We start from the raw sequence: 24,902 nt of genomic DNA on the forward strand, positions 1-24,902 counted from the left end.
CATGGACAAAATCAATTGAGTGACCTTTTACAAAATATGCAATAAACATACAATTCTCTGTTATAAAAGAAAATTTGGCAAATCAGTGCATATTTGTTAGACACAGCCAAATGGCAACGGAAGCCTCATTTTTATGGAGCCTTTCATATGAAACTGCATTGCATGCAGAAACTCTCTCCGATAATTTAAACAACCCCCCCCCCATTTATTTAAGAGAGATTGATTTTCACCAACAAGCTCACAATGCTCCTAAAATAGAAATCTGACTGCTAACGGTATTTATTAATGGTCCCAGAGGCACTTTTTATTTAATGGCAAACATGACCTTGGTGGGAATAACAGTCTTTAAACAGTTTAATGAGTGACATATATGCTCAAGCATCCCAGAGCAGTGATTCATTTTCCAGTAAACAAACACAACAAAGGCTTGCTGTGCTCATTCACAGTTTTAGTACAGCCAGTGCCAATGCATTACACAACAGAGCCCTCAAATTAAAAACGCTGGTTCAGTAGCTGTAGCAGTAGAACACAACATTTTCATTCAGAGGCCCCTCTTTTTATGGGTATTATTTCATCTGCTTTTGGCTGGACTGCCAAATTAATAAATTTTGTGCTAAATAAAGAAAAATTAACTGCACACTAGCCCTGGTTTGCAGGACCAGCCTCTTGGCTGCATCAATGGTGGTGGTGGGGGTTTGAGCAGGAATGGTTTACACCATAACAATCTCCCAAGTGAAAGAGAAAATGGTGCAGCTTGTGCAGTAGTGGACATCCACTGGGACAAAAAATAGACAATAAACAGAAGTACAACCTTTCCACTCACTTTTTAGTCACCTATACTATGCCCTTGAGAGTTGACTCTCACAGATTTGTTGCTACACAGATTTTGTCTGTAAACGCTGATTGATAGACATGATTTGCATCACAAGCATCAACCAGGTACCATCCTTCATGAGTGGGGTTATATGTGATCCTGGTGGGCGAGGCTCTGCACTGGGAGCATGCAATCAGAGAATCATCTCTCAAGCGTCAGCATCAGTTGGCTATTTGACCATGGGGGCGTCACAGCAGAACCTGATGGTGTCCTCGGCCAGTGTCACTGGATAGAGATTGGGAGCAGGCACCTAGTTGATTTATTTCTTCCTTAATTTAGAGGCACTGAAACTATTTGTTGCAACCCTACTGTCACCCAACTCAAGATCAGCTGATACAGGACAGGGCAGAGCTTGAACTAAACAGCCTTCCTGATCCGTATGGCTCAGTACCACCATTCTCACAAAATCTCAATTTGTTCAAGGGTGAAGAGCAGCCTTTCCATAGGCACAAGTTAATAACCAAATATTAGCTTGTATGTATTTCATGTTAAAAATACTTCCCTCTGTGGCACACACTGAAAAGAGCACATATTGAAAAAAAACTCATAACGTCAGAAAATTACATTGTGCTGGACTCCCATAAATAGCAAATAGAGAATTAAGTAGTCATTCTGGTAGTACAAAGAGACAATGACTTATCAACACAGCTGCCTCAGTAAAAAAATGTACATAGCATAACAAAATTCTTTGATTTTAAGGTTCAGGATGCCCAGACCAGCCTAGTAGGGTAACACTGAAACAAGGGGAAAAGTCTTATTAAAAAAAAGTGAGCCAAGTTTTATTCAAGGCTGGGTCTGTAATTATTTAAAACAACATAATGATGATGATCTGTGATTACCAATTTATGTTGGCATTCATAACCCACTCGCCTGAAGGTGAAGAGGTTTATTTCTCCATAAACAATTGCTCCTCATCATTTATTTGATTGATACTTTGGGCCTGAAATTCTGGTAGGGAGAGAGGATCGCCCATAGGTGGTTGATGGTGGGGGGGGCGGGGGGCACAATTTGGGATGGAACGTGGATACACCGGACAAACCCAGGTGAAAATGGTGAAATGATGAGAGGTCAGAGGGAAAGAGAAAATATTGCATAGAAGAGGAGAAAGAATGAGATAGAGATCTAAAAGTCATGAGGGAATGTCAGATTGGGTGAAATCTAGAGAGAACTATGTGATAGTCTGGAGTAAAGCATGAACTACAGAAGTGCTAGGATCATGCCGGGGCAATAAAAAGAAGTCACAATGGAGAAATAAGCCATTATCAACTAATTACTACACCTTTAAATTTACAGGTAGCTTAAAAATACGAATATTTTCATAATCAATTAATAATGCTTGGCCTTCCCTTTCCCGCCCACTGCATGTAAATGACAGCAGGGGTACAGGGCCCAAGTTTATGCTCCACACGAGCCTCCTCCCACCCTACTTCATCTAACCCTAAGCATAATTTTTTGATATGCTTAACCGCAAACCTTAGCCCCAATTGCACCAGTGTGAATTTTTCCATTTCCCTCATCTTGTGATTTCTCTGAGTGGGATTGCTAAATTAGTGACACATTTTGTCTTTTAAACCCATGCCCATTTGGAACTGGGTTGAAGCTGCCCAAATTAATTTCATGCTGTACCTTTACAGCCAACAGACAGTGAGAACTTTCATCCCATCAGTCTGTGCTGAATTTGAACCCAGGTCCCAGTGGGGTCTAACCCATTGTATGACCCAGTTATCCCCCCCACCAACAAACTTTTTAAACTTCATTTCTCATCTTTGTACTGTTAGCTGAGAGCCGAGAGCTCTATCAGCTCTTTGTTAGCATTAAAATTTAACCAGCGTTTGGTTGCTGTTGACAAGAGCACCCATAGACGGAACTCTACTTACCACAATCAAATAATGATGTGTAGCTAGTTGGGTCTGGCAGCCTTGCATCACTCGAAGCAGGGAATGGTCTTAAATTGATCCTGGTGGTAAAACTAGCTAAAGCTAAACACAACTAGTTTGGGTCTATGAAAAGGAATGTCACAATCTGTGATGGAGCTAGTGGTTCAGATTTGGACAGCAATAGTAAAATAAAATCTATTTCCATCAAGAGTTTAAAGAGGATTTAAACAAAGTTGGATTTTACAGCTCAGTGCTGTTTGGCTTGCAGCTTCAAAATTTAGTTACATCAAATTTCACAGCTTTTCTCCACTTCAATGAAAGGCTAATGTCAGTATAAATACCAGGTATCAAAAAGCCCTAGTCTACAATTGCAAAATCATACAAAATTATCATGTTGTGACCTTTCATTACTGTGAAACTGTTGCACAATTCATTATTCCATGAAGCTTAACTCTGAAATCTCTTTTGGGCCTTGCTAACATCGATTCCTGCAGGAAAACAGTTGGGAAGAGTGCAGATCTGACATCAACGTCTGAATCTGTTCCTTAATTCACAGACATGCTGATATTATAAGCTTAATTTACATGCAGTAGATAAAATATACCTCTGGGGCAGGATGAATGAGAGGTAGCCTTTGTCGGACTGTGACTGTAACCAGACTTCCTTGTCCTCCTGAATCAGCACTAGGTATTGTAAATGTCACAGCTGCTCAATGTTTTGAGCTACATTTTCACTTCCCTGTACAAACAAGTGATGTTGGTAATATTTAATGCTGCACTGCATTCCTGACTCCCCGTTGTTTTCTGCTGATAAGTCTGATGGGGTGGGTGGGGGGAGGATGAAGATATGTGGGTGTTTGCATGGTCAATATATGCAAATAAGGTAAACACAGCCTCCATTGAGATTCCTGCCACTTGCACTGCAGGAATGCTAGACACAGGGGCCATTTATTAGATACTAGAATCCTGCGTTCAGATGTTGGTGGAGGGAGCTCAGCCCAAATAGAGAAGAGGGACCTGTGAAATATTTTTCAGAGCATGGCCATGCAGAGGTTCCACCAGGAAAAGTTAAAAATTTTAAGGGGGCCAAAAAAATTCTTCCACTTGGCAATGTGCCAGCTGCCTCTTTCTTCCACTGTGACAGGACCCTACAGCACATTTCTGCCAGTGTGACATGACTCCCTGGCAGAGGCTGGGACCCTGCCTCCCATATGTTAATGCCCCTGCAGCTGGAAATACAGCTGGAATAAGGAGGGCATTTCTAGGGTGGGTGGAAGGGCAGGCCCACTTCACTTCCGCCAGCACAACTGCCAAGCAGAAAGCCCAGGCTATCCCGTAAAATAATAACCATCAGACAATTAGTGATGGCTACTGTGTTACTAACCAACGGAATGAGATTCTCTGCAGGTCTAGCAGGTGGACGACTATTAATGTTTTGGCCACATTGGTCATATCTTACCTAGCTGTTCACTAAATATTTGAACTTGAACATAGCTAATATTATCATTTGAGTCAGAACTGTTTTGGAGTTTTGCTTTGGAAATAAAGTAGGTAAACATCTCATGAGATTAACTATGCAGAGCACTTAACAATTTGGAGACAAAGCTTAATGTTCCATCATTTAGGTCTCAGGGCATGATGTCAAACCGAGTCCTAGTACTATAAGCAGAACACAAACCATCTGTTAATTAGTGTAGATGCAAAGATGCATGACATTTCTTAAGATTACATTAGTTATGTATTTGTAATGTGACCTTCAAGAATTTGTCATCTATCCTGCCAAAACTGCTCTCTTATTCACCTAAAGCTCCACTTAACCTTATGTTGTAAGATATACTCCATTTTCAGTTATGCTCCTTTTCAGAATGGTGTTTTTTTTGTAATAATACAAGAAGTTAAAAGGTTGCATCTGACTATGCTGTTTGAACAATTGCAGTTATTAAATCTCTATATAACCTGCCCTGCATCAGCTAGATTACATCTGTCCTAACAGCTAGACACTGTAGGAAAGAATTTATAATAATGCAGTTAGTACTCAGTGGTCATTTTAAATAATAGGTATGAAATTAAGTAACATGGCAAAACCTACCAGGTCCCAGTTTAGTTACTGTACCATGTGAAAAACAATTATCTAATTGGATGTAATGATCAAGCAATTAGTAGGAAAAAGCAAGCCAAAAGGTAGGTAAAGTAAAGCATAACTCTTGTATACAGCACTATGTAAAAGATATGAAATGGCCAGCAGTGGATGTAAGATACTTTTCAGTCAACCAGGTCAAGAGAATTCATTGATCTCACCTTTATTCTCTGCAAAGTGTTTTTTACATTCTTATTCTTACAACTTGTAAAAAAAAGGCATTGCGGCAACAGTGACACTTTACACTTTGCAAAATGAACTTTCCATAGGCTACTGTTTAATAGCAGTTCTGAAATTACGGAACATGGAAAAACCTACCAGGTCCCAGTTTAGCCACTGCATAGAGGAGATCATAGTTGATGATTGGTGTTGCGTCATCGATTTGTTGCCAACCCACAGGCGGTGATGCTGGAGGGGAGATGAGAAATTGTTTTGCTGGTTGCGGAGGGGCAAGGTGCAGGTTATCTCCATCTGTACCTTGATTTTGAACCTGGGAAATAAATTGGCACCCGTTTAAACCATAATCTACAGCGTGTCAGATGACAGCAGCAGTTCACTTCTAATGTTTCAGTGAACCCAAAAGTCTTAATCTTTTCCAACCTTGGTGGTGTCCTGCATTATATGCTTTGGCCCTTCACCTTGGTTTCTCAACAGGAAAAATGTATGAATTTACTTTTTCCAGCTTCTATATTTTATCTCCGTGCTGAACTATGTTTTGAATTGAAAAACTTAAGGGTAGATTTTATTTCAATATGGTGGCTGATGATGAATTTGAACATATATATATATGGGATAATTTTACAAGTTTGCATTTCTGGAGTGGCGCTTCATCTGCCAGGAGCACATATTGAGAATTTGAACATGCTGCTCCCATCATTTTATGTTCATTAATCTTGAAAAATTACACCTGCATTGTGTTTAAAAAAAAATTATATTAAGGCACAGAGATAAAAATTCCTACCAGCACAGTTGTAAGGAATCTGACAACACCAGGTTATAGTCCAACAGTTTTATTTGAAAATCACAAGCTTTCGGAGGCTTTCTCCTTCGTCAGGTGAGTGTGGGATTCCTTGAAAGTTACCGCATATATAGTCAGAGAACAATGCCTGGTGATTACAGATAATCCTTCCAACTGCCCGTTATCAAGGCAATCAAAGGAACTGAATAGTGTTCAGACAGAGAGACATTAGATACAAGGCTACTGAATATACAAACGGCCAGAACCAAAGACAGAGAGAGAGAGAGAGAGAGAGAGAAACATCTGAAAGGAAGAGAAAGAGAGAGAATGACCAGTTGTATTAAAAACAGATAACTCTTTTTTCCGCTGGTGGGGTTACGTGTAGCGTGACATGAACCCAAGATCCCGGTTCAAGCTGTCCTCATGGGTGCGGAACTTGGCTATCAATTTCTGCTCGACGATTTTGCGTTGTCGTGTGTCTCAAAGGCCGCCTTGGAGAACGCTTACCCGAAGATCGGTGGCTGAATGTCCTTGACTGCTGAAGTGTTCCCCGACTGGGAGGGAACCCTCCTGTCTGGCGACTGTTGCGCGGTGTCCGTTCATCCGTTGTCGCAGTGTCTGCATGGTCTCGCCAATGTACCATGCTCCGGGGCATCCTTTCCTGCAACGTATGAGGTAGACAACGTTGGCCGAGTCACAGGAGTATGAACCATGTACCTGGTGGGTGGTGTCCTCTCGTGTGATGGTGGTATCTGTGTCGATGATCTGGCATGTCTTGCAGAGGTTGCCATGGCAGGGTTGTGTGGTGTCGTGGACGCTGTTCTCCTGAAAGCTGGGTAATTTGCTGCGAACGATGGTCTGTTTGAGGTTGGGTGGCTGTTGAAGGCGAGTAGTGAAGGCGTGGGGATGGCCTTAGTGAGGTGTTCGTCATCATCGATGACATGTTGAAGGCTGCGGAGAACATGTCAATGACATTCAGCCACCGATCTTCGGGTAAGCGTTCTCCAAGGCGGCCTTCGAGACACACGACAACGCAAAATCGTCGAGCAGAAATTGATAGCCAAGTTCTGCACCCATGAGGACGGCCTCAACCGGGATCTTAGGTTCATGTCACGCTACACGTAAACCCACCAGTGGAAAAAAAAGTTATCTGTTTTTAATACAACTGGTCATTCTCTCTCTTTCTCTTCCTTTCGGATGTTTCTCTCTCTCTCTGTCTTTGGTTCTGGCCATTTGTATATTCAGTAGCCTTGTATCTAATGTCTCTCTGTCTGAACACTATTCAATTCCTTTGATTGCCTTGATAACGGGCAGTTGGAAAGATTATCTGTAATCACCAGGTATTGTTCTCTGACTATATATGCAGTAACTTTCAAGGAATCCCACACTCACCTGACGAAGGAGAAAGCCTCCGAAAGCTTGTGATTTTCAAATAAAACTGTTGGACTATGACCTGGTGTTGTAAGATTCCTTACATTTGTCCACCCCAGTCCATCACCGGCATCTCCACATCATACCAACACAGTGGCTGACTAATGATCACATTATATTTGGGATCGAGACGGAGTTTAAATCTAAGAACACTTCAATGGGACTTTAAACTGGTGCTCTTAAGGATTATAAAACCACTTTCCATGCTCATAACGTTCTCTATTTAAATTACTTTCACAATCCCGAGTTAACTGATCGCAGCTGAAGCAGCAATTGGGGCACGACAAATGGCAACAGTACCCCTGGGCTTGAGAGAGGAAAAATTAGCCAGAGTTTCTGCTGCTGATTACTAAGAAGTGACTATTGCTGGAAAGTGTGTGTTTGTGGACATCAGGTTAGGCTTGAATGTGATACCATCTACAGTATAATACCTTGCTGACCACTCACAATCTAGGCTTACACATGAAGGCTTGCTAGTTGGTCAAGGTATTGGAGGGACCTGGTACTTGTGGACATGTACCCCAGCATTAGTCAGTGTCTTCCAAATTTAAAAAGTTAAACATTAATAGTAGAGAAGTCTAGCTCAAGCATCACTGAGTTTGTTCACTTGTGGAACAAAAAGAACATATCTTGCGGGTAAACAGAATACCCTCTCTTAGAAACCCTACTGGATGTGTGCTATTTGCAGCTCCGAGGTTGCAATAAGTTCTAAACAAATGTTTGATCCTTTGAGGATTATAGTAGCACTGTTGAAACAAAATAGGAAAATGTGCTGCCAGCATCGAGCTTCGTGCACCATCAGGATTCGGAGCGCAAAAGTTCCCAAAGCATTTGATGACCATTACAGGGTCCAACGATCTTTGTGCTCAAATTTCCAATATGAACTCCTGACGGGCAAGGTTCCACGATGGGGGTATGAATTCATAAAATCTACCCCATAGGTTATATTTTCTAACTGGCAGGATCATTCCCATTGGCGTAATTAATGAATGCAAGAAATTGGCCATACGGCAATCTCGCCTGGTTGCCACCGGAAACTCACCAGCACCAACATAAGATTCTGTGATTGGGTTTTACCCCAGTGTATTCTGCTCGCACACTATGCATGCATACTGCATTGAGACAAAGACCTCCAGCAAGTTCTCTTGTTTCCTAATCTTCAGGTGGAAGTCCCAACCAAGGTTACATGCGCCCATCAAAGATAATCTATGTGTAGCAGGAAACTCTTAAAGGGACAAATAGATTTTTAAAAACTTTTTTTCAGTTTGTTTTTCTGTTTTTTCCTGCTTTGTTTTCTGTTTTTCATCATTGTCCTTTTCTAGGGTCAGTACGTATCAAAAATAGGGATGCCACTGCCAATGGTAGTCAAGATCTCTCCTTCTTCGACCGTTGTGCCCCCACTTCTGTCCAGGCTAGCGTAGAGATCATCCTCAATATCAGCCAATTTGCTGCCTACAGATATATCGAGCAAGTGACTGATGCATTGTTGAGCGGGACTAGTTTTTGCAATTCATTTCCCACTGCATAGCAATAGAAGAATGATACAGCTGCACAATTTCACTGTATTACTCTATTTTCCAAAATACAGGTGACCATTCATAACATCCATATAGGCATCCGAGCAGCAGGTTTCTGCTGCTCCTCTGGCATCACCACTTGCTCCTCCGCACCTATATGTACACTTTGACTTGCCCAATGCTACCTCCTCAAGCCCACTAATTGGGGTACATGTAGCTGGCTGGAGCTTGCAGGTGTTGGCCAGAGGGTGCTGTGAGGTGCTGACTTATTCTGGGCCACTGGCAGTGCTGGCAGACTGTTCTTCCAGCCTGCAATGGTAAAAAAGGAAAATGTGTTAGCTCCAAGAGACACCTTCAAACAGAGTTTGCATTACAAGATGCTACGTGTGATGGTTTTGTGGTTGTTTATGCTTGTGAGAAGACATAGCAGGGGAGGGTGGTATTCGTCTTTCTTTCCGTCTCCCCATATATCCTTTTTGCTCTTATAGGCAAGAATATCCAGGAAGACCTCCTCCAAGGGGTTCAAAAGCTTGTAATCTCTGGGCGCTCCTCCGGTTTGGATCTGTCTGGATCAGAGGGGTGATTCTGCAATCTGGCGATCCCTGCGAGCATTGCTCCATGGAGCACCTGATCATAGAATCACCCTAATATGCCTTCTTATCTTGATAGCAGAGAAACAGAGTTGAGATATTGGGCTCGATTTTCAAAGTAAAAAACAGGTGGGTTGGGGGCGGTAGGGCACTGAAAATTGCCACCATTTCAGACCCGCCCATTTCTGGTTTTCACGGGGCGGGACGAGGGGCAGGCGGCCAACTCACTCCCAGGAGGCAGGTCGGACCTTAAAACCTTTCAAGGAGGCTTCAGGCCTCCATTTTTAACTAATTCCCCATTTCAACCCCGGGGGGCCGGGACTCCCGGGCCTTCTGATACGCCTTGTGAAAGGAGGCGAGAAGGCCCGGTAAGTGCCTAGAAAGGTACAGCTTGTGGGCCTGTAGGAGCAGGAGTGCTTCCCCCAAGCCCAACAAGCCTACCTGCACTGAGCACCCACCTCCCCACCGATCTCGGATCCCCCCACGATCGCAGACCCCCGACCCCGATCCTCTCCCTCCGACCCTCCCCCTCAATGATCCCAGACCCCGCGATGACCCCCCAATCCCGCACCCCCCCACCCTGTGACCGACCCCCGGTCCCATCCCCCCATGACACGGACCACCTGCCCACCTATGCGTACCCGTGCCCCTTACCCACCCATGCCCCTTACCCACCCATGCCTCCCTCCCGTTCCCCCCGTCCCCATTCATGCAAATAAAGACTTAAACACAGACTTACCTGAAGATGTCCTCTCCCTGGCTGGTCTCCCGTCCGACTGAGACCAGCCTGTCAATCAGCCGGTCAGTCGGACAGGAAATCGACAAATAAAAATAAAAGACGTCCTTACTTCAAAATTGTAAGGATGTCCGGGAAACCCATACTAATAGGTTTCCCAACCTCAAATTGACCCCTCTGCCCCCTTCCCGGCTCTGTTTTAAAATTGAGTCCATTGAGTTGATATGACTGGGAATCCGCCTTGCATGTATAACCAACCTCGACCAGGAAGATAGGTCGAAGTCATGGAGGGGGTCAGGCTGGCGGGCAGAAGTCCTTCCCCAACCCACTTCCAGTAGCAATACCATCCCAGAGGACAATCCAGGCAATATGTGTATATTTAGAAAACTAATTAATACTCAAAACCTTGAACCTGTTTGTGTGTGTATGTGTATGTATACAGATATGTACATATATTTTACTTCATCCTCCTATTTAGAAACAAGATTTCTTCTCTTTTTAAGTTCTTTCAGGCCACATGTATTTTCCAACGAACAGGGAGAGTGCAGATATGTAATCTGCGTCAAGGTTTCTGACATTTTGCCTTGGTAAGAGCACCAGGAAGTGTAAGAGAATGTGGTTGACTCACTTTCTGAACTTACTTCTTTCTCTGTAGCAAGGTTACTCTTCCCCTTTGCACCCTTCCCCTCCCCCACTCTTCCAGCTAACAGTAGTAACATAAAGTGTGTAGAGAATTGTGAAGTTAATCACTTTCTACTATCAAACCACCTAAGGAGTACTTTTCGGAAGTGCGATTTTGTAAAATTATTCTGTACAGCAACAGACCACGATCACTGCAAAACTATGCTGAATAAATAAAAACTGTTGGTGTCTAAAATATTGTAAAACAACAAGATTCTGGTTAGCAATGAATGCTAACATCAAGGCACGAAAGGTTAGGAAAAATTCACTCACTGAACATTACCTGTGGCACCTGTTTGATGTTGACAATTTATGGTGCCCTTTATTATCCAACAATGCCATATTATGAAATGGAAGGAAAGTGTACTAAATTTCTAACAACAGTATGGTCCCTACTACTGATATTATTGTGTTGGTGCTGCCTGCTCTTGCTTATCCAGAAGTTACCAGTTACTTCATTATTAGAAAAGTACTCTTGTAATGTAGTTAATGAATGACTGGATCACTTAGAAACAGCACTTAATTTTTCATAAACTTGAAAATAAAACAGCTGAGGACTGGGTTTTGCAGAATGTTAGCATGCAATCTTTTCAACTTTGGGACCTGATTTCAAATCCAGTGCAGACTAATGGGAAAAATATTTGGACTCTGTTGGTTATAAGAGTTCTAATTGAAGTGAGTTTGGGTAGTTTCAATTACAGTCCACAGCGTGAAATTCAGCACTAATTGTAACTTCATGAAAAAACTGTTCAGTAATTTTATTTTGTTGGGAGGGAGAGAGAAGAGCTGTGATTCAATATGATTTACATCAATGTGTCAAAAAGGTTTGCCAAACACTTTTCACAAAGTCAGTGCCTATTTAATAGTTATCAAAACCTGGTCTGGATTGAACATTGGGATGAAAAGGCAGCATGTTTAAACACTGTGGAGTAGATTTTTATCTTTACTATCCAGGTGTTAAACATTGTCTGGGCGGCACACAGCAAGGAAAATCTGGCAGAGGGATCACACGCCAGTATCAGCGCCCACCTGCTTTCCCTTCCATTGAAGGGGGTTGAAAACCAGCAGGCGATAAATGTACCCCCGTCACACCGCCAAATCCTTTAGTTCATTTCAATCAGAATTGCATCATTCTGTGAAAATCAGATTAAGGCAGAGCAATTTAAATTCTCCATTAAAGCTGAAATTAGTGAGAATTGTTCTTTCTGCTATTTGAAATAAACTTTCTACTTGGATTCAAATTCAGATTTGAATAGTTCACTGGTAATGTTGGCTCATGAGCACTCCAATAGGGTTGAAATTTGTCGGCCCCTGGTTTTGGGCAACATGTGCTTGAACCGGGAGGCCCAAGGCTGGCCCGATATTGGGCATCAGGCCTCATTTAAATAATCAGGGCGAGCTGCTGGTGCCTGTCGCACCTCCACAAGCAGCTTGCCCTTCTTCAGGAACAAATTACTGGTCACCAGCCTCGCCGGCAGCAGCACAGGTGAGTGCCGGAGGGGCAGAGGACAGCTGTCAGGAGTGCTGTTTAAAGAATGTTTTACTCAAACTCACCTTTTCAGTGGCAGCCGGTTCCTAGGCCACATCCACAGCAGGTGAAACGGGCCGACCCCTGCTCCATTCTTTGGGACACAAATTTCCCGAGGGGGTCCTAAGACATAAGTTAGGTCCCTCATTTGCATATGTAAAAGGCTAACACCTGTTTTAGGTGGTTGCCATGGACACCTGAAAAATCATCAATTTCGGGTCAGATGCCTTCAGGCGTCCTAAAGGCTCAGGATGTTGGTCCCTGCAATCGGTCCTCGTTGTGCCCATTTTAGGGGCATAAAACAGTGCAATGAGGTCCAATTTCTACCCCAATTCTTTAAACACTAAACTCCTTTGCTTTAGTCTCTTTTCCTAATACATTACATGTTGTGAATGATCTACAACCAAACCCCAAAGTCCTGAATTCATTACCTGTGCAAAGTAGAGTTTTAGCTTTTTCCCATTGAACTTTGTTTCGTGGAGCTCTATTCTGGCACGGGCTGCTACTTTGGGATTGCTGAAGTTAATTCGTACACGTCTGAAACTTTTAAACAGCTGGAATGTGGCATGGTCATCATAGGCCAAGAAAAGCGCCTCAAATTTCTCCTGTATTCAACAAAAATAAAGAAAACAAACTTAAAATCCTGACTTATTTCACAGTTTTTATCCAAATATTTCAACTTTTAAACAATGACCTTTGAAAATATCAAAATTTGTATTCAGCAAATCTTTCCTCCCGCCGTCCTTTCTTTACAAGTACAATTTCACATTCACCTGACTAATAAGGTTCATGTATCTAGGATTTTGTGAATCAATACAAAATATGAGTAAGACTATGAAATAGTTTACATAGTAAGAATAGTTTAGAGTCTTTTACTTGCAATTGAATGTCAGAGACCAAGGCAGAGCCCAGTAGTGGCAGTACTGTCCTCTTGAGTTACACAGCTATTTGAATGGGAAAGCAATTCATGGTTCAGATAATTGCAGCAAGCCATTAAAACTGAGGTGTGAATTTTCACCTTCACCACCTGAGTGATAATCTGCCGGAGTGGATCGCCCGCTCATTGTAGAACCCAAACAATTTTCATTCCACTGCCAGATTACCGCCCAGGCGGTGAAGATGAAACATTACGCTCTGGCATCAATGGTGAATGTTATGTACATTGCGTTAAACTGCTCAATTAGGAGTCTTGAAAATAATAACAATGTAATATACATCTGCTGCAATCTTTTCATTATTTGAGGAGAATTTTGGAATGAGCTCTTCAAAACAAATAATATTTGAAAATTCTATTTCTCCCCCAATAGTCCCTTTTCTGCCCCATCACAATTTGTTGCATGGTCTCATGGATGCTGCTTGGCCTCCAGGATTTGCCCAAGTGGCCATTGTTCATGTGTGGGCACAGACAGTAAGTGTTGGCACAATATCTGACGATGGAAACATCGCACGTCAATCCAATCCTATCTACACACAGTTACACGCAAGCACTTTCCAGAAGTAGCCAACTGAAAGTGATGAAGATCAACAAGTCCAGCTAATTTTTCTTTTCTTTAACATGGGGGCACTGAGGCCAATTATAACACCCTCACCATTTTCTTGGATGAGGTAAGATACCTTTGCGGAGATCAAACACAGGATCTTCCCAGTGTGTTTGGCTCAATTATGATGTCAGCGTCCCTAAAAATATCTGTTTTTATTGCTCTCCTAAAATATTATTTTGGCAAAGACCGTGCTGGACTTGCATTCCACCAATATCTTTGATTTTATCAAAGGTCAAAATGTTGGTTTGCCTCAGTTGGCAGCACTCTTGGCTGTAAGTCAGAAGGTTGGGGGTTCAAACTCTGTTCCAGGAATTGAGCACATAATTTACGCTGACACCTTGTTGCAGTAATGAGGAAGTGCGGTGCTATCCTTTGAATGAGATATTAAACTGAGGCTCTGTCTGCCTGTTCAGATGGATGTTAACGATCCAATGGCACACTATTTGAAGAAGAGCATGGAGTTCTCCTCATGTTTCCATCATCATTCTTTCTTCAACTAAACAACACCAAAAAACGATTAACTGGTCACTTGTTTCATTGCTGTTTGTGGGACTTTGCTATGAGCAAAATGTCTGCTGCATTCACCCACTTTACAACAGTGGCTGCACTTTAAAGTATTTCATTGTATGTGAAGTACTTTGGGAATTCTGAGAGATGTGATAACATGCAACCTAAACACAAGTTTGTTCTTGTCATTCTGATAATAGATTATGTTGTTCTATGCATTACCATAATTTTGTTGCCTCTCATCTTCATTAGTGGTATTATAGCCTTTGAATGATTATTAAAATTCCATCAAATGTTTTAGGAAACTGATACAGGCTTTTAGACCGTTACACTTTTAGAAGTTGCTTGTTATTAACCCTCGGAACTCATGTGCCACCCATTTATCAACTATCAGCAATGGGTCCATCAGGATTCTGTGTCCCTTTCACTGTTCTTCCCATATCCATGAAACAATTTGCAAATGCATTTGTATACATGCATTCACTGCCAATGTAACAGTATTTGGTGCCAATACGAGTAACCCAATGATATTCTGATAAGTGCGTTATGAATCCAAGTCTTGTCCAGGCTCTGTTTATTCTTGTTTCAGTCGCAAAAACTATACCAATAGGAAAAAAGCACTATTGTGAAGAAAAGCATGGTTTGTTTTCAACATTTGTTTTAAATGTTTGAATCTTTTTGAGATGCTGAGCACTCCATTTTCCCCTCATGGGTGAAATACTGTGTGTGTGTGCGCGCGTGAGAAAAAATATATTTTATCATATTATTTTGCTCATTTCAAAGTACTACATTTTTCGTGTGTTCATTTGTGTCAGATGGTTTCCATCACACTCCTGACTTGTGCCTTGTAGATGGTGGAAAGGCTTTGGGGAGTCAGGAGGTGAGTCACTCGCTGCAGAATACCCAGCCTCTGACCTGCTCTTGTAGCAACAGTATTTATGTGGTTGGTCCAGTTAAGTTTCTGATCAGTGGTGATCCCCAGGATGTTGATGGTGGGGGATTCGGCAATGGTAATGCCAAGGGGAGGTGGTTAGACTCTCTCTTGTTGGAGATGGTCATTGCCTGGCACTTGTCTGGCGCGAATGTTACTTGCTACTTATCAGTCCAAGCCTGGATGTTGTCCAGGTCTTGCTGCATGTGGGCACAGACTGCTTCATTATCTGAGGGGTTGCAAATGGACCTGAACACTGTGCAATCATCAGCGAACATCCCCATTTCTGACCTTATGAAGGGAAGGTCATTGATGAAACAGGTGAAGATAGTTGGGCCTAGGACACTGCCCTGAGAAACTGCTGCAGCAATGTCCTGCAACCATTACCATCTTCCTTTGTGCCAGGTATGACTCCAGCCACTGGAGAGTTTTCCTTTGATTCCCATTGACTTCAGTTTTACTTGGTGTCACACTCATTCAAATGCTGCCTTGATGTCAAGGGCAATCACTCTCACCTCACCTCTGGAATTCAGCCACTCTTGGTGATGGACATTGAAGTCCCCCACCCAGAGTACATTTTGTGCCCTTGCTACTCTCAGTGCTTCCTCCAAGTGGTGCTCAACATGGAGGAGGACTGATTCATCAGCTGAGGGAGGGCGGTAGGTGGTAATCAGCAGGAGGTTTCCTTGCCCACGTTTGACTGATGCCATGAGATTTCATGGGGTCTGGAGTCAATGTCGAGGACTCCCAGGGCCACTCCCTCCTGACTGTATATCACTGTACCGCCACCTCTGGTGGGTCTGTCCTGCTGGTGGGACAGGACATACCCAGGGATGGTGATGGAAGAGTCTGGGACGTTGGCTGAAAGGATGATTCTGTGAGTATGGCTATGTCAGGCTGTTGCTTGACTAGTCTTTGGGACAGCTCTCCCAATTTTGGCACAAGTCCCCAGAAGTTAGTGAGGAGAACTTTGCAGGGTCTTGGGCTTGGTTTGCCTTTGTCGTGTCCGGTGCCTAGTGGTCTGATGCCGGGTGGTCCGTCTGGTTTTATTCTTATTATGACTTTTTGTAGCGAGATTGTACAACTGAGTGGCTTGCTAGGCCATTTCAGAGAGCAATTAAGACTCAATCACATTGCTGCGGGTCTGGAGTCACATATAGGCCAGACCAGGTAAGGACGGCAGGCTTCCTTCACTAAAGGACATTAGTGAACCAGATGGGTTTTTACGACAATCCGATAGTTTCATGGCCACCATTACTAGTACTATTTTTTTTAAACTCCAGATTTTTTTTTTATTTAATTGAATTTAAATTCCGCAGCTGCCATGGCAGGAAGAGGGAGCGGCACACAGCTGCTCTACTAGGTACAGTAAGGTAATTGATCTCCTCTGGGATTGATTACCTTTCTTCTGGCAAGGTTTGGGGCCTTTCCAGGGGTCCCAGTGAAACTCGCGCATTTGTCAGCTGGTATGAGTTACGCTGAGGCCTTTTAAGGGTGTAAAGGGTGGAATTCGGTAACCTGGGAACTTCCACCAAACACACCCTCTAGGCGTGGAGGGGCCAAGCAAAAGATTTGCCCCCCATCAGGAAGTGTCTGGACCAAAAACACAGGCCAGAATCCAGGCACAGCTTTGTTCAGTCCGATTTCCAGGTGTCCAGTTGGGCAATCCACCTCAGATCCACGCAGGCCCAATTGGAAGTTTTGGTCCACAGAATTTGGAAATGGTGGAAATGCATTTAGAATTAATCTCTGGAAACATGCATGATAAGTGTTAACAGGCCAGTTCATATCAGACAATAGCTCATCTCCCGATGCGTTCTCAATGGGGCAATAAAAAAAAGCTCTTATGATAATATCAAAACTTTAGTTTTGGGAGCCACGTCTGAATGCGAAAGGGGAAATGTTAAGTTACTATGTGACAGTCATTGTCTGGACAGTCCCAAATGATTTGAAATAGATGAACACCTCCATTAAAATAGCAGCAAAAGGACTATTCATCCGCTAATATTGCTGACTGTAATTTCTAGCTTATAGCATAGCTTCAGCTGTTTCAACTTTAAATCTTGAAGTGCTGCTGCTTGTATAGGGAAGTCCGTGTGTAGTGTTTGTCTGTTATTGCTTTCTCAAAAAAATGTTTTTCCCTTAAAATGTATCCAGCACTGATGAAGACAAAGAGGTTCAGCAGGCCCTGAATGAGATGGGCAATGAAGTCAAACTTCTACTGCTTTTATGCACATCTAAGAGATGATTGGTTTGGTGATTAATAGAAGAATTAATTAGAGGCACAATCAGAAATGTTGTCCACCTTTTACAATGTTCCTGTCTGAATTGTTAGACTAATTGTGTAGACACGAGAACTAGGATTAAGTGCATACGCAGGGCTGCAGAAAATCACTAGAGAACTAGAAGTGATTAAATAAATACTGTGTGAAACATAATGCTTTCTGTACTGCTGGGACCATGAATATAATATCTATGAAAAGCAATACAGAATACTCCCCTAATTCAGAATTATCTGATAATTCAAATTTTTATTAGCGCTAAATTCCCACTTTGCTGTGTTATTTACATTGCTTAATTCAAATTATTGGATAATTCAAAAAGTGTCAAATTATCAGGAGTAGACTGTATGTCAAGTCTGAATTACATAGGTTATAATGTTTAGATGAACATTAATATAGGGACATAGGAAAGTACATGACCAGAAAGATTCTACAGTCCATCTGAATAGTCCCAAAACTAGTGCCTCTTAATCACTCACTCCCTAATATATCTGTCCAATTCTCCTTTATAATTTTTCCATACCAACTGCCTCTCTGGGCAGTCTGTTCCACATGCTCACGCCCTCTGAGTAAATCATTTAATCGGGAATTTCCTTGGGGCTTTTCCTGCTCCTGTAACTTTGGCAGGGGTTTAGTGTAAACCGCGTTTACTCATGTAGGAGAAGCCCCAAGGACAATCGCGACATCCAAATCTAAACTGTCGGTGCATCTTCCCTCTTCTAAGCTTAAAGCCTGTGTCCCCTGGTTCTGGAGTTTATGACAGTTTCAAACATATTATAGGGGTTCCATTTATCTAGCCCCCTAAGGATCTTCAATGATATCTCTCAAGATCTTTTTCTGCACAGTAAATGATGCCAAGCTCTTCAACCTCTACTCATAACTCTAATGACGTCAGTTGGGTTGATCTTTTCTGCAATGCCTCCAGATATCCTTGCAGTAGCAATAATAGTTCAGGTGTGGTCATACCAGTGCCTCGGACAGACTTATTGGGGGTGATTTTCAACTTTGGCGCGGGCTGGAGCTAGCGGATCAGCCGCCTGTTAAATATCCCACCCAATTTGCCTTTCATTAGAAAGGGATTTATGCTGTTGGTTTCAGTGAGCTATCCACTAGTACTCCCAGGTCCCTTTCCTGTGCTGTGTCCTTTAGCCTGTAGCCATTTAGTTTATACTCCCAATGTTTATCTCCCTTCCCTCGTCTCATTTGTCCACACTAAATGTCATCTGCTAGTCATCAGCCCACTTCCCAAACCTATCTGGATGCCTTTGGATTTGGTTTGCCTTTTCCGTGTTGTTTGACCCCCCCCCCCCCCCCCCAACCCATGTGCAGGTGTATGAGAGCCACAAGGAAAATGTGGGAAGTTTTATTGTATTCATATTTTTTTTATGTGCTAGCCCATGTGAAAAGGAAAGAGGATATTCTACCATATTATCATGAGGTAGAATCGTGGAATTTTACAGCACATAAGGTGGTCATTCGGCTATCACACCTATGATGGCCTTCTGAAAAAATTATCCACATAGTCCCATACCCCTGCCCTTTCCTCATACCTTTGTATTTTTTTCTTTTACAACTATTTATCCACTTCCTTTTAAAAGCTACTGTGGATTCTGCACCATAGAGCATTCTATGTCCTAACCAATGGAAATAAAAATCGGGAGAGATGTAAAACAGACTGCCAATTCGCTATCATTCATTTTACACTATCGCACAAAGTCTAAATTACCCTCACCATGTTACCTGACAGACCAGAGATAGCAGTGTGTGTGATGGAGAGACTCAATCCTCATAGTTGAAGAGTAACATCTATGCAGAAAAAAAGCATTACTGTTTAGAATATCAGGTAGAATTAAGGAAGCTTTTCAATGTGACTGTTGCCCTAATGTTAATATGGATTTAACATTTACAAGTAGCAGGGATGGACGTTTATTTTATTTCCATTTAAGGACAGACTATGGAATTTAAACATTCACAGTTTTAGATTGCTTGTATCAGTGTCTAATAGAAGGGGTACCTGGAACGTTTGGCTGAATAAGCATAAATGCCTACATGAATCTATAGGTATTTGTAGAAAGTATATGACATTAATGAGATTTGCACTTTACATTACCTCCAATTTATGGGACTTTTCTATTTTTTTTGGCAATATAAAGCACAAGGAAATACATGGGTATCAGTATCTAAAGGTACACATGGCATTATATGGTGCCTGGAGTGGTGTGCAAATGCAGCTAATTCAACAGTAAGCATTTTGATTGTGTAATCTGTATAATGGTATGGACTCTCATGTTTGTCACCAAAGTTTATGCATTTAATTGTGAATCAGTTTTAAGTGACTAAGAAACTTGAATTCGCTGAATGTGGACTTACCTTCATGTTTAATTAAATTTGTATCCTTACAACCACTGGTGCACCAACCAGCCCATTACCAACTTCTGGTGTAAGGGACTTAGCAACTATCTCAGTCATTGGGATTAGTTATTCCAGGGAAGTCACATCTTCTAGCCTTGAATGAGTCTCTAATGCTTGGCAGTTTCTCCTTGGTGTGCAGCTAATATTTCCTTCTATAATACTTCTCCGTTCCCCTTTGTTTATGTTTAAATTCTCTTTGTAAACTGAAACTGTCTCATTTGCCTTGGTGCCTTTCCTGGTGCAGATGATTTTCTGGTGCCTAGGATCTCATCCAAGCAGTTATTCTTCAGATGTGAGCCTAGATAGGAAACGTCGACAGGCTATTTAATGCTGGGGGACATCACAGCTGGGCCTGATTCTCACTCACTGTTAATACATGAACACTTTGCAGCATGAGTCACTGGGCATAATCAGGGTTGGCTGATTTTTGTCCTTTCTCAGAGACCAAGGGCTTGATTTCCCTGGGAAATTGCGGGTGCATTGGGGGGCGGGTGGGGCTCCGAGAATCGGGGAAATCCCGTTCGGGTTCAGAGCCCGGCTCAAATCCGCCGACGTCCGAATTCCCCACGGACGCACCTGTGTACGCGTGGGCATCCCGAATCCGGAAGTCCTGCCGGCAATTAAAGCCGGTGGGATGATAGTTAAAGAGCCAAATGTATCTCATTGAGGTACTTAAAGCACTTTACTTGTGACATATTATATGGTTAGAACGATTTTTAACTTACCTGGGCGGCTTTCCCACGGCTTCTGATTCACACCTGGTGAAACCAGACGTGAAGGGCCAGATCAGGCAAAAAGAAACAAAATAAATTATATAAAAAACCACTGCACAAAGTTAAAACACAAAATCAACCTACCTTTCCACCTGCTCCGATGTCCGATGTCTCCCTCTCAGTTCTGCTCTTCTTCCCCACCTCGATGTCCCCCGATCTCCCCTTCTTCACCCCCCGATCTCCCCTTCTTCACCCCCCAATGTCCCCCCGATCTCCCCTTCTTCACCCCCTCGATGTCCCCCCGATCTCCCCTTCTTCACCCCCCGATCTCACCTTCTTCACCCCCCAATGTCCCCCCGATCTCCCCTTCTTCACCCCCCAATGTCCCCCCGATCTCCCCTTCTTCACCCCCTCGATGTCCCCCCGATCTCCCCTTCTTCACCCCCTCGATGTCCCCCCGATCTCCCCTTCTTCACCCCCCGATCTCCCCTTCTTCACCCCCCAATGTCCCCCCGATCTCCCCTTCTTCACCCCCCGATCTCCCCTTCTTCACCCCCTTGATGTCCCCCCCCAACATTCCGTTCCAACGCCGAATGATGTCTCGCTCTCTCTTTCTCCCCCCCCCCAACCCTCGCGTTACAGCTCCTGACGGCAGCCAGCTTGTCAATCAGGCTGCCGGACGCGAAACCCGGAGAGCACGTTAATCACCATCAATTACGATGCAATGGCGTCGGAAACGGTAAGGTTTGTTTATTCGGCTTTGCCACGCGCACCTTCACCCCCCCCCCCCCCCCGCCATTGCCAATCCGTTACCATTTCAAAATTGAGCCACAAACCTAACCTTAGCTGTTCTGTACACCTTATTTCCATCCCAAGGAATGCATTTACTAAATTATCTATGGGGTAGTAAACACCACTCATATAATTTAATCACAATTTGCAGCTGGATTATGTTGGTGCATTTAAGATTGTTCATGTGTGAACTGTAGACTTGTATCTTGGCATGTTTCTAAAATGTATTTAATAATGCATTCATTTACCAATAAATTAACATATATACACAGTATGGAGAAAATGTTGTAAATGTTTAAGATAAAGTGCATATGTATCTAATACCTGTATTGAGTAAGACTGAGAAGAGTTTATGATGGACCATATTTCTTGTTTCTAAATGAAATAAAGCTAGCATATCAAAAAAAAATTAATACCGTGACACTGACTGAGATTCATTCTCATATTCTGAATACTAAGTGCACTTTGCTATATGCTATGTAGGAAAATGATTGCTTCCTTAGGGCAGAAAAACTGAGGTATGATGGACCACAATAATCACTATTAAAGCAGCTATGTGATTATGAAGAGGAGGTCTCTGGACAGACTGAATTTCTGGAACAATCAGGAACAGCCTGTCTTGTAAAGCTATCATGATCCTCACTGGGCAAAGTCTGCTGCAACAGATAAGGGCCCAACATGCTCATTCCAATGAGGGACACAAATAAGTTTTCACTCTAATATAACTTCTGATTCAAATTTGCCATAAAAATCAACTTAGTTCATGTGCAAAGTGACATAATGATGTGATTCTACCCCAATGGCACCATCGTACGTTCACAAATGGGGATAATTAAGTTGAAAGATTTAGCCATAAGCATTTATTTGGGAAATTTAAAGATTAATAGTCTATGATATCTGTTAGAGGTCACAAATGAAACGTGTCATTGGAGAAGAGCCTATGGCACACTCTCGGGGTACAGATAAATAATACACAAACAACTTATGTACCCACAGTGAACATCATCTTTACTCTGGTTTGATGCTGACCAAATGTATTATCTTATACCAGACATGGCACCCAAGTTATGTTTTTTGTCCTTTTAAAATGATTATTAGAGAAAGATATTATCACCTAAATTATTGCTTTCATAATCATGATTTCAGCACATTTCTTCTCTACATAACAATAAGGTCTTTATTTATTTTTCCAAGCTTTTAACAGGAATGAACAACAGATTCTCATGCGTGCCTTTAGGGGAGATTCAATTAAAGAAATAATTGGTAGACATGTGGAGGTCTTGCTGAATTAGGGCTAGGCCATGGGATGGGAGGATAAGAATGAAAGTCGGGCCCATCAATCTTCTAACTTAACATCTGTTTGGCAATACAGTGCACCCAAAGTTCATTTCTGTCATTCAATCACTCTTTAAACACTTTGATACTTTGGTTCCATTATTCAGTAATTCAAAACTTTAAAAAAAATTAAATGTTGCCAAATCAAGCTGTCCTTTGTTGACAACTGAAGATACCTTTCAATCATCCTTGAAGTGATATGTAGCTGACTGGTGAATTCTGATTGAACAAAAGTATTATTTCACTTAAGCATTTTGAGTGTTTAAGTATTCTGTTTCCTCATAGCAGGCAAAATCTCATGAAATACTGCAAAGCATAATTCTCCTATATACAGGGAAATTGCCAAAAATGGTTAAATAATTTACATAGAACGTACAGCACAGAAACAGGCCATTCGGCCCAACTGGTCTATGCTGACGTTTATGCGCCCCACGAGCCTCCTCCTACCCTACTTCTTCTAACCCTTTCAAGCATAACCTTCTATTCCTTTCTCCCTCATGTGTTTGTCTAGCTTCCCCTTAAATGCATCTATGCTAGCCACCTCAACTATTCCTTGTGGTAGCGAGTTCCACATTCTAACCACTCTCTGGGTAAAGAAGCTTCTCTTGAATTCCCTGTTGGATTTATTAGTGACTATCTTATATTTGATAGTTAAACACCTCTTAATGATGCCACCAATTCCATCCCCCTTCCTGGCCACTGTCCAAGGTTGAGCCAGACCTCGACTTTCTATTTGAGTCCAAGCTGAGCTTTCGATCCCATATCTTCTCCTTCACTAAGACCAACTACTTCCACCTCCATTTCATCACCTGACTCCACCCCTCCCTCAACATACCTGCCACTGAAACCCTCGACCATGCCTCTGTCACCTGCAGACTCGACTATTCCAATGCCCTCCCAGCTGACCTTCACTATACTTCAGCTCATCCAACTCCCTGCTTCTATGCCGCATCGAATCCCATTCACCAGTCACCCCTGTCCTTGCCCTGTCCTGGTCCCCCAACGTTTCAAATTTAAAATTCTCATCCTTGTGTTTAAATCCCTGCCTATCTATGTAATCTCTTTCAGCCCGACAACCCTCCAAAAACCCTGCATTCCTCTGAATCTGACCTCTTTTGCATCACTAACTCGCTTCACTCCACCTGCCTCTACTCCTTTATGACCCCTCCTTAAAACCCACCTCTTTGACCAAGCTTTTGGTCATCCCTCCTAATATCTCCTTCTAAGGCTCGGTGTCCATTTTTGTCTGATTATACTTCTGTGAAGCACTTTGGGATGTTTTCCTTTATTACAGGCACCAAATAAATGCAACTTGTTGTTTTGTTGTTGTTGAATGGGAATACTATTTATAAAGTGCATTTATAAAGCACCCCTCATAACCTCAAGATATTCCAAACTGCTTCATAGCGAATGAAATACTTTTGAAATGTAGCCACTGTTGTAATGTAGGCAAACGCAGCAGCCAATTTGTGCACAGCAATTAATTAAATGACCAGATAATCTGTTTCGGTGATGTTGGTCATGGGATAAATGTTGGCCAGGAGAACTCCCATGCTCTTCTTTGAATAGTGCCTTGGAATCTTTTGCATCCGCCTGAGAGGGCAGACGGGACCTCGGTTTAACGTCTCATCAGAAAGACAGCACCTTCGACAGTGCAGCACTCCCTCAATTCTGCACTGAAGTGTCAGCATTGATTTTGTGCTCAAGTCTTTGGAGTGGAGCTTGAACCCATGACCTTCTGACTCAGAGGCGAGAGAGTGCTACCACTGAGCAACGGTAGATTTTTCCTCTTCCTTGTCCAGGGGTGCTGAGGCCAGTTGTGCAACTACTCCCAGAGACTAGCTAGCTGAACATAGATTAGGAATCAAACCTGGAACCTTTCTGTTCTGAGTTCTGCGCTCCACACTGCATTCATCAACTGAGTCTTGTGTCCCTACTTTAAGGCATAATACAAAATCAATAAGATTCTAAAAACCATAGATTTCAATACCAAATAGATTCAAAATGATTTTTGTTGTATCTTAAAATATTTTACTTAAGGTCCTGCAAGAGCATTCAAAA

The 24,902-nt window shown here is 42.5% G+C and overlaps 1 protein-coding gene across 3 annotated transcripts in view; it reads right to left on the bottom strand.

Moving 5' to 3' along the window:
* LOC137321809 (calcipressin-2-like) overlaps window positions 1-24,902 on the bottom strand; it is a 315,720-nt gene that overhangs the window by 57,690 nt on the left and 233,128 nt on the right. For 2 of the 3 annotated variants that reach the window (XM_067984489.1, XM_067984490.1), the window contains 2 exons: window positions 12,760-12,933; window positions 5,206-5,377 (listed from right to left, as the gene is read on the bottom strand). In XM_067984489.1, the coding sequence (XP_067840590.1) occupies window positions 5,206-5,377; window positions 12,760-12,933 (346 nt within the window). Of the gene's footprint in view, window positions 1-5,205; window positions 5,378-12,759; window positions 12,934-19,321; window positions 19,396-24,902 lie in introns of all 3 variants that reach the window. The other variant, XM_067984491.1, reaches the window with a different exon arrangement.

This window comes from Heptranchias perlo, chromosome 5, assembly GCF_035084215.1.
Source record: "Heptranchias perlo isolate sHepPer1 chromosome 5, sHepPer1.hap1, whole genome shotgun sequence".
Classification (NCBI taxonomy): Eukaryota; Metazoa; Chordata; class Chondrichthyes; order Hexanchiformes; family Hexanchidae; genus Heptranchias; species Heptranchias perlo.